This window comes from Coloeus monedula, assembly GCF_965178545.1.
Source record: "Coloeus monedula genome assembly, chromosome: W".
NCBI lineage: Eukaryota > Metazoa > Chordata > Aves > Passeriformes > Corvidae > Coloeus > Coloeus monedula.
This window is the reverse complement of record NC_138821.1, coordinates 503,328-520,672: the sequence shown is the minus strand read 5'-3', so window position 1 is coordinate 520,672 and position 17,345 is coordinate 503,328. Positions and strand designations below refer to the sequence as shown.

Here is a 17,345-nt window from a genome sequence, read left to right as displayed (position 1 = left end):
TATTGAACCCAAAATCAGTTGCTGCCTGGCCATTTTAATGTGTAATTAATTGCTTATAATAACAACAGACTTTGCTGTTTCCTCTCAGGTTTTTGATGCTGGAGATTATTCCCTCTTATGTTCAGTCCCCAGTGAAAATGAGCAGACCTGGACTGGTGGGGACTTTGTGGCAGCTGATAAAGTGATTGTATGGACAGAGGATGGACAAAGTTTCATCTATAAATTACCAGCCAGGTACTCAACAAAGAAATACCCCATTTGTTTAATTTCAGGTTAATTTGAATTGAACGGAATTAATTGAAGAACTACTGAAATATTGGTCCGGTAAGGGAAGGTGTGTAAATACAAAACTATAAAATTAATTCAGAATTGGACATTGAAGGAATTAAAACTTACAAGAGTAAAATCAAAGGCTTTTCTTCTGACATCTTCGTGATGTGCAGACGTGTTTGTTCTGGGTAGAGATGATGTTTTATCTTGAATATTCCCGCCTCAATCATGTGGGAACTCCTTCCTCGCCCTCATGTGATCAGAGCATGAGGGTGGGAGCAACATCCGTGTCCTACTGTAGGAATCACTCTCTAAGTGCAAGGAGTTTTACTCCTTTCTTCATTCTTACACCCAGCTGCCTGCCAGCCAGTGATTCATTCCGCAGGGATGTGGGGAAAGCAGTGGAAAACTTGATTCCACCTTTATTGTACAGCGTGTTGGACAGAGCAGATAAACAGGTACATCTGTTTCTTTGGAGCTTTTTAAATGGGCTGTGTGAGGTTTTGTCCTGCTTTTAAAAGGGAGGAAGCTTGAAGCTGAGCACGTGGTTGGTGCATGGTCTGAGGCTGTTCCTTATTTTTTGAACAGCTCCTAATATGTCCTCCAGTGACTCGGTTCTTCTGTGGCCAGAGAGAGTTTTCCTACAGGCTCTTAATTCAAGGAGACTCCTCAGGGAGACTGTGCATTTGGAGCGTGCCTGACACCCTTGACCAGCAGGAGGGTGCAAAAGGTACCTAATTAATAGCCAGATCTTTGTGGTTTCTGTGTGTTTTTGCTGAATAAAGCCCTGCTGGTTCTCCCACAGATCATGAAGTTGGGGTTTAATCATAGGAGTTGTAGTAACTTCATTTTTTCAGATATGCTCAAAATCTTAATTAGCTGTATTCTTGTAGTGAGTCCATTTCCAGTAGAGAATCCCAGAGTGGTTGGGAGAGACCTGAAACATCCAATTCCAACTCCCAACACCTCCCACGAGAGGCAGTTGCTCAAGTCCTCCCACCTCAGCCCTTGCTGATACTTTCCCTCCTTTTCCCAGGCCTGCAAACAACCACCTCCATATCCCTTCAGGAAGCTTTTGACCAGCTGAGCCCTCGTCCCGCGGGGATCATCGACCAGCTGAGCATCGTTCCCAACGTGAGCGAGCCGCTGCGGGTGACGGCCAGCGTGTACATCCCGGCGCACGGGCGGCTGGTGTGCGGCCGCGAGGACGGCAGCATCGTCATCGTGCCGGCCACGCAGACTGCCATCGTGCAGCTGCTGCAGGGAGAGCACATGCTGCGCAGAGGTACGGGCGCGGGGAGCAGCAGGCCGTCCGCAGGCAGAAATCCTGTAGATCTGCTGTTGCGTTCTGTGCTGGGAATCCCTTAAGCTCTGACGCACGCAAGAGCAGCTTGGGTATTTCTCCGGGGCCTTTGAGATGCAGGAGCAAAGGTAAGACAGGGGAGCATCTCCTGCGTTCTCCAGAATTGTTCCTGCACTGCAGGGCTGGGTATTGATGTGCCAGTAGAAATCTCCATGGGAAGGACTACCAGGATTCCTGGTGGGATCCGTGTGTTATGCTTGGGCTGGTGTTGGATATGTGGGTTCCATATAACATTATCTTCGTAGTTATGGGATCTGAGTTGCAGAACAAACACTTGGGAGTTGATTGTTCCGTTGAATTTCTGTTTCTCCTCTTTTTCTGTGCTTTTGCCCCTGTCCTCCCACCTCGCAGGCTGGCCCCCTCACCGGACACTCCGAGGCCACCGGAACAAGGTCACGTGTTTGCTGTACCCTCACCAGGTCTCCTCCCGCTACGACCAGAGGTACCTGATCTCAGGCGGGGTGGATTTCTCTGTCATCATCTGGGATATCTTCTCGGGAGAGATGAAACATATCTTCTGTGTCCACGGGGGAGAAATCACCCAGCTGCTTGTTCCACCAGAAAACTGCAGTGTAAGTTCTCTAGGATAACCCTTCCAGCACCTCAGTCCTCCTTGAGAATGGGAATGCAATGTGGAATGCTGGAGATGTAGCACCAACCCAACTCTTGCAAGAGCTTCACTAAAAAGAGCTCGATTATTCTGTTATTTATGGTTTGTTTTAATTATGTAAAGGATTGAAAGTAGGGGCTTTATCAAACCTGTTAAAAATAGGGTCTAGAGACAATTTTGCCTCTTGTAACTTAGCTGAATGAATAGAATTTAATGAATGGAGTGACACTGAGCAAAAACGCTGGGGTTTGCTTAACAAAATGGGGTTTAATACCCATTTGCTCTTTATGATGTGCAAAGGATAGATTAAAGGGAATTTCTGCTCAGGGAGTTCTGTTCCCAGTGACCTCAGTGATTTTGAACATAGGTGGAGGTGCTTGAGTTTTGTTTATAGAAGAGGCTTTTGGTCACCCTGCTCTGCCCGGTGGGGGAAAGGTTTTTAATACCAACTCCCTGCATTATGATTAAGCTTTTTCCCTTTTTTCCTTTATCAGGCAAGAGTCCAGCACTGTATTTGCTCCGTTGCCAGTGATCACTCCGTGGGTCTGCTGAGTCTGAGGGAGAAGAAATGCATCATGCTGGCATCCCGCCACCTCTTCCCAATCCAAGTGATCAAGTGGAGGCCATCCGATGACTACCTGGTGGTGGGATGCTCGGATGGCTCTGTGTACGTCTGGCAGATGGACACTGGTGAGCTCAGAGATGTTGATTAATCCATTTTTAATGCATATAAATACAGATTTGCTTTTAGTGCTGTCGAGGCTGTGTCTGCGGGGGGAACTAAAACACTTTTGCTCATCTATATTTGGAACTTATCTCTCCAGGTGTTCCCCAAAGCAGTGATCGGTACAGAATCACGCTGGGGGGTTTGTGAACCTCATGGAAATTTAGGGAAAATTCCATCCTTTTGGGAATGTGACTTCCGAGCCCAGCTGTTAAAACACAGAAAGTAATGCGGCACGTCCAGGCCTTTGTTCCCTGTGCTGCTTGGGGTGCTGAGCTGTTTCTCCGTCCCTCCCACCGCTCCAGGGGCGCTGGACAGGTGCGTGATGGGGATCACGGCGGTGGAGATCCTGAACGCCTGCGACGAGGCCGTCCCGGCGGCCGTGGACTCGCTGAGCCACCCCGCCGTGAACCTGAAGCAGGCCATGACCCGCCGCAGCCTGGCTGCCCTCAAGAATGTGGCCCACCAGAAGCTCCAGACCCTGGCCACCAACCTGCTGGCCTCCGAGGCCTCGGATAAGGTGGGTGTGCTCCAGCTGGAGCCTGTGCTTCCAGAAAGGAATGAAGCACGGGAAGGTTCCATCATTGTAACCAGAAGGTTCTCAGCCAGAGCTCTCCAAAACCTAAACGTGGTTGTTCCTCAGTTGATGTTGCTGTCCATGATCCCACTTCAGTGTGTACCCTACTCTTTGGTTTTATTCTGGTTTGAGTTACAGAATCTGGAATCATGGAATGGTTTATGCTGGAAAAGCCCTCTAAGATCAAGTGCAAGAGTTCCCTGGCACTGCCAAGGCCACCACTATCTCATGTCCCCAAGTGCTACATCCGCGTGGCTTGAAATCCCTCCACCCCTGCCCTGGGTTTGGACAGCCCTTTCCATGAGGAATTGTTCCCAATATCCAGCCTAAACCTCCCCGGCACAGCTTGTGGCCAGCAGAGCGCAGCAGCGCTCCGTTCCCAGCTTCTTCTATTTATCCCTCACCTTCTGCTGTCACCTTCTGTTGGGAGAGAAATCTCCCGTGGTGAGAGCGTTCCTTAGAGCACCACCAGCACAGTTCCATAAAAAACGTGTGCTCAGGACTTGTGCTGCTGTTCCTGCTGCGTCCAGGCGGGATGGGAATGCCGCATTTATACCTGCAGTGTTTATGTGTGGGCTCCTCATCCAGTGAAGGTGCTGGAAATTAAGGTGTTAGGGAGAATAATGCCTCAAAACTTTGATTCGTGTTCTGGTTTCCAGTCTGCTTTCTGACATTGTTCAGCTTTTATCCCATAGCACCTTAATACTCTCCCTCCTCCTTCTTTTCCCCCTTGGGAGGGAGGGAAGGAGGAAGAAGATGGACTTAATTGGAATGACCAAGTGGGGCAGTAATTGCAGGTCTGGGTGAATCTGAGCAGCTTCTTTGCCAATGGCATATAGTGATTCCATAGTTCACCCACCAAATATGAAGTATTTAATGTGTTTTAAGCTTAATAACAAAAGATTGGAAGTTTGCTGTTCCTTGGAATATAACTGTGATCTCACAGGATTCAGGAGAAGGAAGTGTGAACTCATGTCTCACCCGGAGAGCTCAGTTTACCTACAAAGATCTGTAAATTGAAATTCTGTGGTTTGTGGTTGTGTTTCAAACTTGGCTCACCCACAGCTTCCCTAATGGAAATTTCAATTTGCTCTCTTGTTTTTCCAGGGGAATTTACCAAAATACTCCCATAACTCCCTGATGGTTCAGGCCATCAAGACCAACCTAACAGACCCAGACATCCATGTGCTGTTCTTCGACGTGGAGGCCCTGATTATCCAGCTGCTGACGGAGGAGGCCTCCCGGCCCAACACCGCCCTCGTCTCGCCAGAGAATTTACAGAAAGCCTCCGGTGGCTCCGACAAGGGAGGCTCCTTCCTCACTGGCAAACGAGCGGCTGTGCTCTTCCAGCAAGTCAAGGAAACCATCAAGGAGAACATCAAGGAGCACCTCCTCGATGATGAAGATGAGGATGAAGAGGCCATGAGGCAGAGGAGAGAAGATGGCGACCCGGAATATCGCTCCAGCAAATCCAAGCCACTGACTTTGTTGGAATATAATCTAACCATGGATACAGCCAAGCTCTTCATGTCCTGCCTGCACGCCTGGGGCCTGAACTCTGTGCTGGACGAGCTCTGCCTGGATCGCCTCGGGATGCTGAAGCCGCACTGCACCGTGTCCTTCGGCCTCCTGTCCCGAGGTGGCCACATGTCTCTGATGCTCCCTGGCTACAACCAGCCCATGGGCAAGGCAGCCTTCGAGGAGTTAGGCAGGAAAATGTCCGTGACGGAAGGCTTGGGAAAGGGCACGTACGGAGTGTCCCGGGCTGTCACCACGCAGCACCTGCTGTCCGTCATCTCCCTGGCCAACACGCTGATGAGCATGACCAACGCCACCTTCATCGGGGACCACATGAAGAAGGGCCCCACCAGGTACGACAAACACTGCCGTAACTTGGCAGTCTCCATCTGAATTTAGCCTTGGATTTGGTGTGGTTTTACCTTGTGATGGATTGAATGGTTCCCAAAGCCTTTGGGGCTGGAGCTGATGTGTCTCTCCATGGGATATTTTGTGTTTAGGCCGCCCAGGCCGGGCACCCCCGAGATGGCCAAGGTGAAGCCACCCCCTCCGATGTCCAGCCATGCAGCACAAGGGCAAATCAAACAAGGTACAAACCACTTTCTTTGCAGCCCTTGGGGCTGTTCTTCCAGCTCTTTACACTGAATTTAACGCCTTATTATCAAGAGAGAAAATTATTGCATGGGAGGAAAAACTAGTGCAATGTTGTAATGATAATCTAGATGAAATTGTTGAGGATTAGGACCTGTTTAAGAATCAGTACAAGATGCTGATTCTGCCATGACATCATTCTCTGACAAGGAGTTTTTGCCTGTTTCAAGTGTTCCCAAACATTCTGGTGTTGAGGAGGCTTAAAGCCTGTAGCTAAAGGCTCTACAGACTCATCCCAGAGTGTTTCTGTGGGAGCGATCCCAGCTCAGTGCCAGGATCACTCCTTGGCTGGTTGGAACTCCTTACTCTTATGTTGGAAGAGCACGAGCAACTCCACCAAAACCAGGCAAAAACTCTGGAGTGAAGCTTTAGTTCCAGTTTGGGGTGGGTTTGTGCATCTATAATTTATGTTTTTCCTGAATTAAGCAGCTCCTTTTCCAAGTGGGGTGGGAAGGGATTTACTGCAGCCACCCTGTGCCCTCCCACGTGCCGTTGGCCTGGAAAAGGAGGTTGGATGCAGCTGACCCCGGTGACAAAAGCAGTCCCGTGCCTGCAAAGCGAACAGACCATTCCAAAGACAATGCTCCATCCGTTCGGGAGCTCCATCCCATTGTTGTTCCGCAGCAGAATAACAGGGAGGGATTAATTGGAGGATGCTTGTGCAGGACATCTGGGCACGGGGTGAGGGCAGGAGTGGCAGCCAGGGACCTCCCAATCCCACGGCGACCTCGGCATGTGCAGGCCAGAAGGTCTGCAGAGCTTTCCGTGGGATAATAGCGCCGTCATGGAGCGTGCGTGGCTGCGTAATGCTTGGAACTGCCTGGAGATCACCCTTACCTCGAGGAGTGGTGATCCTCAAGGGCTCTGCAGGGCTGGATGTGGCCCCTGTGAGCATGGGGAGTGGTGGGCACTGTGGGGCCAGTTCCTGGTTGGATTTGATCTCCCAGGTCTTTTCCGGCCTTAGCAACTTGGTGACATGGGAGTTTCCAAAACAGATGTCCCAGGTACTGTTTGGGTCCCAGGCCCAAGTTTGTGTCCTTCTCCTTTAGGCTTTTTGGCATTTCTGTGGTAAAAAGTTACATTTTTTTTGCCTAGAGGCCCATGTAAAATGAACTTAAATTCCAACCAACCCTCAGAAATTCATTCTGAATATCTTGGAGTGACAGGTGGGGCAGCTCAGACTGATAAAGGGTTATTTTTTTGGCTTTTAATGCATAGTACAAATTTCAAATCTATGGAAATATGGCAAAAGCAAGAGAAGAAACAGCAGAATTCCTGGGTTTCTAATTTACAGTCAACCATGAAGTCAGACCAAACCCACCTGCCTAAAAACATATTTAACACTCAATTTAGATGTACTTTGATCTTTTCAAAACATCCCAGTTTCTCTTACTGTCTCCATGTTCCTCTGCAGCTGCATGTCTGCCTCTTCCTTCTTGGAAAACCTGGAATTCTCATTACGTTGAATATTATTTTGAAGCTGAATGTTATTTTGAGTTGAATATTATTTTGAAGCTGAGTATTCTTCCTAAGTTGAATATTTAAGTTGAAGATCATCACAGTCTCCTCTTTGTTTTCCATTCTCCAGTGATACTAATCCGTTTTTCCACTGCTGCTCTCCTCACTTCCCTCTTTTTTTTCTCTCTTTTATTTCTTCTTCTTTCCTCTGCAAGTTGCTCCTGCTGCTGCTTCCAGCACGGAATCTGGGCACTCTGACACTTCTGCTTTCCATTCCTGTTTCTTAGTCAACGAAGGTATTCCTTCCTCACTTTTCTACTTATCCTTTATTTCCAGCTAAAATCCTTTCTCATTGTTATTTTCATTTGATTTCTAAAAGGAATTCTTCTTTGCCAGTTGGGTACCTGGGGTTGGGTTCCCTGTTGGCTTTTAACCAAAAAAAAAAGCAGTTTCACACCACTTAAATCTGAGTTTTGGTGTTGATGAGGATTTGAATATAATATTGGATATAATGTTGGACATATATTAAATACAATATGGGTATTTCACAAGCATTTTTACACACTGTGTCACTTGACTGCATTTCTCTCCTGGTTTTACCTGCACAGTACTGCAGACCTGTAGTAGGAATTCACCTGGATTAAGTGTGTTAAAGACTCAGGTGGAAAAACAAGGACAGCAGGCAAACTGTGCTTGGGTACATTTGCATAGCTTTAAATCAGGACAGAAAACCCCGTGTGATCCTTGAAGGGGTAATACCTGGGAGTTTCTGTGATTTATGTGTGAAGTGTCACCGTAACTAAACTTACCTGAACTTGAGATGTGTTTATTCCTTGTGCTCCTGCTGTGTTTCCCCAGGCTGGAGCCAGCTGGCTGCCATGCACTGCGTGATGCTCCCGGACCTGCTGGGGCTGGAGAAGTTCCGGCCTCCTCTCCTGGAGATGCTGGCACGGCGCTGGCAGGATCGGTGCCTGGAGGTGAGTTCAGCCCGGACATTCTGGGATGGATGTTGTCTTTCGGTGATTAAATTTTCCCTCCGTATGAAAAACCCCACACAATTCTTTTCCAGCACAGGTCCCACGGTCTTTATTCGCGATTCAGGAATATTTTCTAGTTAAACCCTAGTTTAACCCTGTCAAGAATTACATTTAAATATCTGTACTTCTGTGGGTTTTGGCCCTCTGGGGTGTGTTTCTGCCCGGCTGGTTGATGCAGCCCTGAACTGTGTTGCCCTGCAGGTGCGGGAGGCGGCGCAGGCGCTGCTGCTGGCGGAGCTGCGCCGCATCGAGCAGGCGGGGCGCAAGGAGACCATCGACGCCTGGGCTCCCTACCTGCCCCAGTACATGGACAGCGTCATCTCCCGTAAGGAGCGCCCCGGGAACAGCCCACTCGCCGGGGAGACCGGGGAAGGGGCCTTGGGAGCCCCACATTCCGAGTAATCCGTCCAGTCCTGGCTGCTTCACCTCTCCACGGCTCCTGCAAAGGTGTCCCAGGCCTCCAGGGAATTCACAGATTTCATTCCCCTCAATGAGAACATCCCAACGTTCTCATCTTCCTCGAAATGAGCTTTTACCCCCTGAAAATGTGGTTTCTATTCAAAGATCTCTGTTAACACCAACTGATTTTAGGGTGTCTAATCACGGTATTGAATCTAAATGGAATGCAGGGATTCCGTGGATGTTAGGATGTGTTTTGAATTTCTCTGAGCTCAGTTAGGCTGGAAACCTTTCCAGTGGGTCTAAACTAGCAAATTGGGATTAAGTTTTTTAAGTGTTGAAATGCTTGGAATCAAAGCTACAGCTTTGGAGGAATTGAAAGGAATAAGAATTATTTGGGATATAACAGACTTGTGGAAAGTCTCATTTTCTGCTAGAAGGAGAGGGAGGAGAATAGGAAAGATACAGAAATACTCATTTTTTCCTACATCCCCTACTCCTCCCAGTTTTGCCGCTGAATATTGGGGCATGAATTACAAATAATAAATTGATACATATCGAAAGAGGGGGCAAAAACCAGCCAATTTTTGGGTCCAGCAGACTCAAATCGGTGTCAGATTCTGCAGATGCAGTTCTCCTTTGGAAGGGATTCCTTTGAATACCAAATTCCTGGTTTAGTTTGCTTGTTTATAGATCTATCATCGTTAGTGTAAATATTGCCTTAACGTGCTGTGGGGGCCCCGACCCTTGGTGTGGGGACAGGTATATCCGGTATATTCCGGAATTAGAGGCTGTTCCTGCAGCTGGAACGTGGCTCCTGTTGAACGGGAAGCCAGAGGTTACCCGGCTGCGACCTTTGTGTGCGCGCGGCTGCGGCAGCCAGGGAGCGGCCGGCATCGATCGAGCCGTGGGGAGCCGGTCGATGGCAGGCAGGACAGCCTCTGCACAAAGCTCCTTTCTGCCCAGAAATTAGCTGGGGGGACTTCTGCTTCCTGTATTCCTAAAATTCTGTTAATTCAGGTGAATCGTGGTTTGTTTTGAAGGGGAAATCCGCAACGTGGCAGCACAAAATTGAAGGTGTTTAATGGTTATCCGGGATGCTCTGGGCTGGAACGGGCAGGGACACCTTGCACCAGACTGGGTTGTTCCAAGCCCCGTCCAGACTGGCCTGGGATGCTTCCAGGAACGGGGAATAATCCATGTTAGCCCTGGAAAGCCAAATAAATACAAAATTTTGCTATTTCTAGATGAGGTTGACCATCTTTGGTGAGGTTGGAGTTGAAGGAGCCCAAAGCAAGGCAGGACCTGAAGGAATGAAATGAAGTTTAGCTGCTGCAGGAAACAGGGAATTATTTCCCCAAATGCCTGATTTTGGGGTGTTGGGTTGTTCCCTCCAGCTGGAGTGACCACAGAAGCCCTTCAGACTGGGACTGCCACCCCGGATCCCTCAGGAACAGAAGCCAAAGTCCAGGAGGAGGAGCACGACCTGGTTGATGATGACATCGCAGCAGGTGAGCATTCAGATCCTTCATTTTATCAAGATAATTAATGTCTCTGTTTTAATACATTTGGAGCTCTTAAATCTGCCCACAACCAACATTAGTTCTTCAAAAACAAAGACTTTCTATGATTCTTTATAATTCTTTAGAATTGTTCCTCAAATAGTTTGTTCTGGTGGAAGATCTGATTTAAGGGTGCTGCATCCTGAATTTTGGCTTCAGTGGAATACAGTTAGGTTTGTATTGGGAGAATAGAGGGAAAAATAAGAATTTTGAGACAATTTCACCTCAGCTTCTTTCTCTGAGGGTCCCATTAAGACCAGTATTTATTGATGGGATTGCTGGGGTGTGGTGCTCAACAGGATCTTTTCCAACTTGGGACTCCCCAAAAGCTTCCAATTATCCAGATCATTTCTTAAAATGCACCTCAGAACTTTGAGAGGTGGAAACATTTTAGCTGAGCTGGCTGAAACACTCCTTGCAGGAAATCCTTAATACACTCCAGTGGCTTTTAAACATTTCAGAAGTTATTTAGAAAATTTGGTCTGACCTCAGATCTCCTTTTAGTGCCCGAAAGGCTTTTTTGGGTAACTAAAAATAGAGCAAATGTTTTGTTGGAATAATTTGCACATGGACAGCAGTGTTTTTTCCCAGTTGGACATAAATCCTCCTGGCTCCAGTGGTCAGAATTTGGGAATTTGGTTAATTGGCTTATTCAGAGTATATTTTGAATTGCTTTTTATTATGTAGTTTATAGACTTTGTGGTTTTGGTTCCACCTAACTAAAGTGATTTAAAATTAATTCCAAAGGGATTTCTTATTTGTTCTATGTGTTGCTACGATTCTTTTAGTCAAAGAAATCAAATATTTCAGAAGAAAACATTGCAACAAACGGCAAGGGCTTTTTTAATTTTAGTTTCCCATGCTAACTTTTAGGAGTATAAATTTTTAATAATGCTGAGTTCTGCAGCTCCTTTGGAAGTTTCTCTTCCTTGCTGCCGGAAGGACTGGAAGGGGAGCAGCAGGTGCTGTTTCCCATTGCGTCCCTCCTGTTTTCCAGCCCCGGAAAATTCGGGCTGGATTGGAGCTCCACAACAAATGGCACCATCTGGCAGCCCCAGCGGAGAAGCCCCTGGCCCCCGTTCCACGCAAAATTCCTGCTGGGTTTCCTTTAAGGAGGTTCCACTGGAGCCAAGCACCTCCCAAAACCTGTCACAGGCAGTTTTGTGTCCCCCAAACCCACCCGGGAGAGGGGGAAAAGCTTTTAATTTGTGTTTAGCCACTCACTGGAACCCATCCACTATATCATGGACTATTGTGTGACATTCCTGAAAAAAGTGAGGGTTTGTCATCCAAAACTCGGTCCCTTTCAGATGCTAATTGGGAAAATGCAGAGCAACTCATCCCTCTGCTGGGTCCTGTTAAATTGCAAATGGAATGTGAGTGCAGGGACACGGGTATTTAGCATGGAAGAGCTGGGCTTTGAGGGAGCTTTTAGGTGTACCAACAGGAATTCTGCATTTGGGGGAGTGTCTGTGAGGTACTTGTACCCAAATTAACAGGGAATTTGGGTTCCTGCTGTTTGCAAGCAGCTGCTTGTGGGAAAGCCTAAGGTACGAGGCGCACTCTGTTCCTTTTTCCTTTTTAAAGGAATATGGCTCAGGAGAAGGGGGTTTTCCAGCACAGCCTGCGTTGGGAAGCTGTGGGCATCTGCCAGGGAAGCAGATGTCTCCCAGCAAGCCCCATTCAGCTCCATGAGGGGTTTGGGGCTGGACATCTGCGGGATCAGCATCTGCCGCTCAGGATATTCGTTAGGGAACTTCCCAACCCCACAAAACCAGTTTGGGGCTGGTTTCCAATTAAGGGAGAAGCATTGGAGCAGAGCTGGGAGCCGTGGGCTGCCCGGGCTCCGTGCTCAGCCCAGCAGCTGCCCCATCCCTGGGAGTGTTCCAGGCTGGAGCAGCCTGGTCCAGGGGAAGGCTCCCTGCCCGTGCAAGGCTGTGGAACTGCGAAAAATCCGTATTTACTTGGGAAAAGTTGTGTTTCTTTGTCTTGGAACCATTTTCCCTGTAATTTTACTCTGCTGACTCAGGGATGTGCGGTGGGAACGCTCCGGTGGGATGCTTTCCTGAACTCCAAGAGTGTTGGCATTGAAAGCTTCCCAGGCTTCCTGCATTCTCCTTTTGGGATCTCGCAGTAGAGTCATGATGTTGAAGTGTGTGGCAGGAGTGTGCTCCTGGCTTGTCCTTCAGGTCCCTAAAGCAGGCACTGTGGATTCCTTCAGGCTGGCCCGCTCCAGGAGTGGGATGGGAAGGGAAGGAGAGCTCCTAATTGGACTGTGCAGGTTTGAAAACATCTCGTGGTTCTTAGCTAAAAGAGAAATTATGAATTAGTTCTGTTAAAACACTTTTTAAATGGTATTTCTTGATTTGTGGGTCCATTTTTTGTGGGTAAATTTTTGTAGGCAAATTGATGCCAATGACTCTGAAGCTCCAGAATCCCATTCCTGCACATGAAAAATCTGGTGGAAGTTTAAAAAAAAAAAAAACGAAGCCATAATGTACTGGAAATTCCTTTTTTTTTTTTTTTTTTGGCATTTTGGCTGTGAGTTGGGCTGTAGCTACTCCAAATTAAATCTAGCTCATCACTGTTTGTGCCAAGTGGTCCTGTTGGGAAGTTGTCACTAAAGTTTAAACCCAGTTTATTTAAATGTTAAAGATCATTGATCTAAACGCTCTCTATATTGAGATCCTGTTCACAATAAACAGGTCTTTAAAAAATGGAGATTATCATCCCCTAAATGTCCCCTCTGAGGGAAATTTTGATGGGTGAACCCAGTGCTTTAAAAGCTGGATAAAAGGTGTCTGATACTCCCCATCCGAGCAGCACAGAATCCATTTTGTCTCTGCCTATTTCCCTGGAAAAGGCTGCAGCATCCTCACCCATTTTGTGTTCCCAGATGCTGCAGCACAGTGAAATATTCCCTCATAAAAGGGAGCAGAAAACTCCAGTGAACTGCAAGAGATGGGAATGGCTGCAAGAATACTCATTTTATGTGTGGAAAAGCACATTTTTCTACCTGCAATTAAAGAAATTAAGTTGTAATTTCTAATGCATGACAGCTCCCAGTACTTAAAGAGCTCTGCCATTAAATTATTGCCAATTAAGAATTCCAGATATTCCAGAGCACTGATTGTATTGACACCATTTGTATTAGAAATGAGTAATTGGGACTGAATTATTATGGCAAACATAATATTTTTAACAGGGTTTAATAAGATGTTAATAAGGATTAATAATTAATTAATAAGAAATTCTTTGCCAAATTCCAGCTCTTTCTAGATGAAGGGAAGACTCTGGTAAAACCAGTCCAGATCTGGATTTCCCATTTGGAATTATGCTGATGTTTTTATTCCAAGGAACTGAAGAGTAAAAGCGATTTAAATTGGGGTCATTAAAAATCCCTTCCAGCCCGTTCCATGACCCCGGAGCGCTGGGGCACGTGGGGCTCTACAAACATATCCAAGTCCAGGTGTGGAGCTTTGTTAGGAATTACTGGTGACACATCTCTGGGCTGGGAGCACGCAGCACTCAGAGCTTCCTCCAGGTCGGTCTGAGCTCCCTGGGAACTCCTGGATGTCAGAATTCCCAGGCACGGCTGGTGGGAGGTACAGGGGAGGGCTCCTTAACTTCCCACATTTGCGTGTGTCTCCAGGATGGGCTGCCACAGAGGAATTCCCGAAATTCCGCTTGGCGTGAGCCCTTCCAGGCAGGAATTCCAGCTCCCTTTCGAGGCTCCCAAGATCCCTTCTCTGCTGGGCCAGCTGAGGGAGCTGTGGATGTGGGAATGGCCCCACTTCCAAGCTATCCAGAGACTTTTAGTAACAGGAGGTTGGTGATGAGTAACCCCAGGTTTTATAAAATGTTTTCCTGTTTTCTTGCGTTTTCCTTGTGTTCCCTGTCACTGGGATTCCTTGACAATATTTTCACTTCTGATTTATTTGGAAAGAGTCCTCAAGAGTGCTCTGTGTGTTGAGCAAATAATTTTATCCATCTGAAATCTCTATTTCCAGTATCTCTGTATTTCCAGGTATTACTTTATGCAGTGCCGTGAGTAAATCCCCGTGCTGAGCCTGATGTGTTGTGTAGCTGCACCCCTGAGCTGGGGTGGGGTGGCCCCAGGGGATTCTCCAGGGCTCTCTGGCTGTTCACAGCAGGGCTGGACACGGATTTGGTGGATCAGGATGGCTGTGGGATGGATTTTAGGTTTGGTTCTTGGCTCTGTCCCCAGCTCCTGCAGCAGGGGAGTACCCCCAGCTTGCACCTGCTGGCAAATACAGAGTGCACCTCTCCTAAAACCGCCTTAACTCAAACCCATTGATTCCTGTGCCAGTTAAACCTGGAGAACTTACTCAGGCTTTAATCCTTTTATTGTTAGCTCGGCTGAAATTAATTTTCCCCAAGAAGTGTGCAAAGCCAATTAACAGCAGCTCGGGAGTTGGGGAGCGGAGTGCTCCAAAGTGTTAAATGCAGCCTGACCCCGTGGCCGCGCTCTGCGCCGCGCTCCCGGCAGGGCGATCGATACCCCACAGCAGCCTCTGAAACCATGGAAATTTGGGAGCGTTTCACCCACGTTTCCAACCTGCACCGGCCTGCTTCCAGCACTCGTGGGGCTTTCATGCTTAGAAATGGAGATGTTTGGGGATATTTAGGATTGTTTTGTCTTGGGTGCCATCGGTTTGTCTTAATCTGAAACTGGGGTTTTTTCCGACTAAAATCCCACTGGTTTTTGTCCTTCTGGCACGGCAGCTTCTGTTTTCCACACAGACCTATTGGAGGTTATTAATTTTCTCCCTGTGATAGGGTGATCAAGCGTCCTGTCAGGAAAATGGATCTATGTGTCAGCCCTTGCCGTGATTAAAGGGAGAGGCCGCGCGGGGAGAAAATACCAAATTTTCATGGCCAAATGAAAGGGCTCCTCATCCAGGTGTTATTCCAGCGGCAGTTCTGCCTGCCAGTTCAGCTGGGGGAAACCATTCCCGTTAACTGGGGGCTTCCCCTAGTAATTAAAAAAAGAAAGATGCAAGTATTAAGGAGTTTCCCCCCCCCTCTATTTAAGCAGGTTTTTCCTGCATCCAGAGGTTTGCAGGGGGATGGTCGGGGTTTTGCTGTATTGGAGGGGTTTGGTTGGTTAGCTTTCAATTCCTTGGAGTTACGGCAGATTTTGGGGGTTGTGTTCTTGAGGCAGAAAATCCTCCGCTGCAGCTGTGGGGATCAAACCTTCACCTTCCAGATTGGTAATGGAACACTATGGATCTTTCCCACCCTGTCCAGGTTGGAATTTCTTGTGAGGTTAACAGAGAGTGATGTCCTGGACACCTGGGGGCTGGAGGCACGGGGGGAGCAGCAGGAAGGAGCTCAGCTCATGGTTCCCAGCCCAGTCCTGGGAGCTTTCCTGGGGGAAGATGCTGGATGAAGGTCATATCAAGATGGAGCTTGTGGATTCCCTGTAGGATTTCTTTTACTGTTCCAGGTTGATGCATGAAAATTCTCTTGATACAGATTCTGTTGCTCAGAGAGCTTGTGGATTCCCCATCTCTGGAAGTGTGCAAAGCCAGGCTGGAGCAACCTGGGCTAATGGAAGGTGTCCCTGCCCATGGCAGGGGGCAGAATGGGATGATCCTTAAAATCCCTTCAGACCCAAACCCTTCCGTGATTCTAGAACTCTCTGAGCCTGTAATCCTAGGGATGCTCCCCGATCCTCCCTCGGGGATGTAGCGAAGGGTTAACTCGGCGTTGCTGTAATCCGCGGATGGGGGGGCCCGCGGTGTTTAATTTCCTACTGGAAGCAGCACATGTGTTGGCTTTTCCTTTCTTCCCGGCCGGAGCGCGGCGGGCGCGGGCCGGGGTCAGCGCTGGGCTATTGATCCGCATCCCGCTGCCCTGCTCCAGCATCTGCTGCGCTCCCGCTGCCGCCGCGCCCGCGGAGCTCACACCCGCAGCCGGGCCGAGCTCCGCCAGGCAGGGCGGGCGCCGATGGAAGGGGTAAACCCATCCCGGAGCGGCACCCGGTGCCAGTTCATCCCGGCCTCAGGTGTCTCCGGGCGAGCACCTGGGATGGGCTGGGAGCTGCGGCTCCGGCCATCCCAGGGAACAGAGGCCGCCGTGGGCTGCGACAGCCAGTGGGACACATGGAAATGTTAACGGGAGCCTGGGAGAAACGACTGTTGGACAATTCCAACTGTTCCCTTCTCTGCTTTGTTCCAGCCCGTTTTCATCCTTCTTCCTCCGAAGGCAGTTGCTATTGATTTTTCCCTTTTTTCCCCTCCCTTCCCATTGTTAAGCTTTCCCTTGTTTTTCTCTCCCTTTTGGCTGGCGGAGTTGCCTGACCACAGCTCCTAAAATTTGGTTAACTTCCTTGTTTTCCTCTGGAGCCCCATGGATGTCATTAACAGAGCCGTCCCACCCTTCGTTAATCCACAAGCCTGATCCCATGTCAGGTGATGCTTCCCAACTCCTCAGAAAGCAGCGCTTGGGAAGGATTAAAAACTTCCTTATTTCATTAGAACAAATGGTAGGGAATTTCCCAGGGTGCTGGGAATTAATATCTAGGTAAGAGTGGACCTTATTTGTCAGAATAAGTGACTGCAGTTTCATTCCAGTAATTTCTTCTAAGATTTTGGGATTCTACTCCAAATGAAAAAACCTCCTCTGCTTAGTGGAATTCAGAATGCCTGGACTGTGATGAACTAATAACACGTATTTCACTCCTATGTAAAATTCATAATTACGGTTTTGTCCCATTGTTACAATTCCATATGTGACATTTTGCTATATGAAAATATCCATTTGGTTTAATGGTGTGTACTGTTATCCTAAAATTCGACGGGAAGCTGGACGTGGTGATGGATCCTATATCAAAAAGATGCTTTTGTATCATAAATAATAAAGAAAACTTAGCCTGAAAAAAATCCATCTTATAAAAACAATAAAAATTGCAACTTGTTAATTTAAAATGAACAAGAAGCAACTCAGAAATTGCTAGATAAACATAGAATTCCATGGATCTTTTATCACTGAGCAAAAAAACCTGGGAATTAGGGAGTTTTCTGGTGACTTTTTTCCCCGTGAGTTCTTGGCAGGTTTTGAAGGGATATTTTGACTTGTTCGGAGCTTTTTAGAGGAATCTTCTCCATGCCTGAAAATCCTGGTGGTCCCAAAGACACGGTTCACGTTCTT

At 47.9% G+C, this 17,345-nt stretch overlaps 1 protein-coding gene across 4 annotated transcripts in view; it reads left to right on the top strand.

The window, feature by feature from the left end:
- The window catches only part of LOC309584651 (WD repeat-containing protein 7), a 42,776-nt gene that overhangs the window by 8,607 nt on the left and 16,824 nt on the right, over positions 1–17,345 (top strand). For all 4 annotated transcript variants that reach the window (XM_082300812.1, XM_082300814.1, XM_082300811.1 and 1 more), the window contains exons 8-20: positions 89–234; positions 626–728; positions 859–1,000; positions 1,307–1,555; positions 1,985–2,205; positions 2,738–2,933; positions 3,273–3,487; positions 4,652–5,415; positions 5,563–5,651; positions 7,387–7,467; positions 8,030–8,148; positions 8,410–8,533; positions 10,005–10,118. In XM_082300812.1, the coding sequence (XP_082156938.1) occupies positions 89–234; positions 626–728; positions 859–1,000; positions 1,307–1,555; positions 1,985–2,205; positions 2,738–2,933; positions 3,273–3,487; positions 4,652–5,415; positions 5,563–5,651; positions 7,387–7,467; positions 8,030–8,148; positions 8,410–8,533; positions 10,005–10,118 (2,563 nt within the window). The remainder of the gene's footprint in view (positions 1–88; positions 235–625; positions 729–858; positions 1,001–1,306; positions 1,556–1,984; positions 2,206–2,737; positions 2,934–3,272; positions 3,488–4,651; positions 5,416–5,562; positions 5,652–7,386; positions 7,468–8,029; positions 8,149–8,409; positions 8,534–10,004; positions 10,119–17,345) is intronic.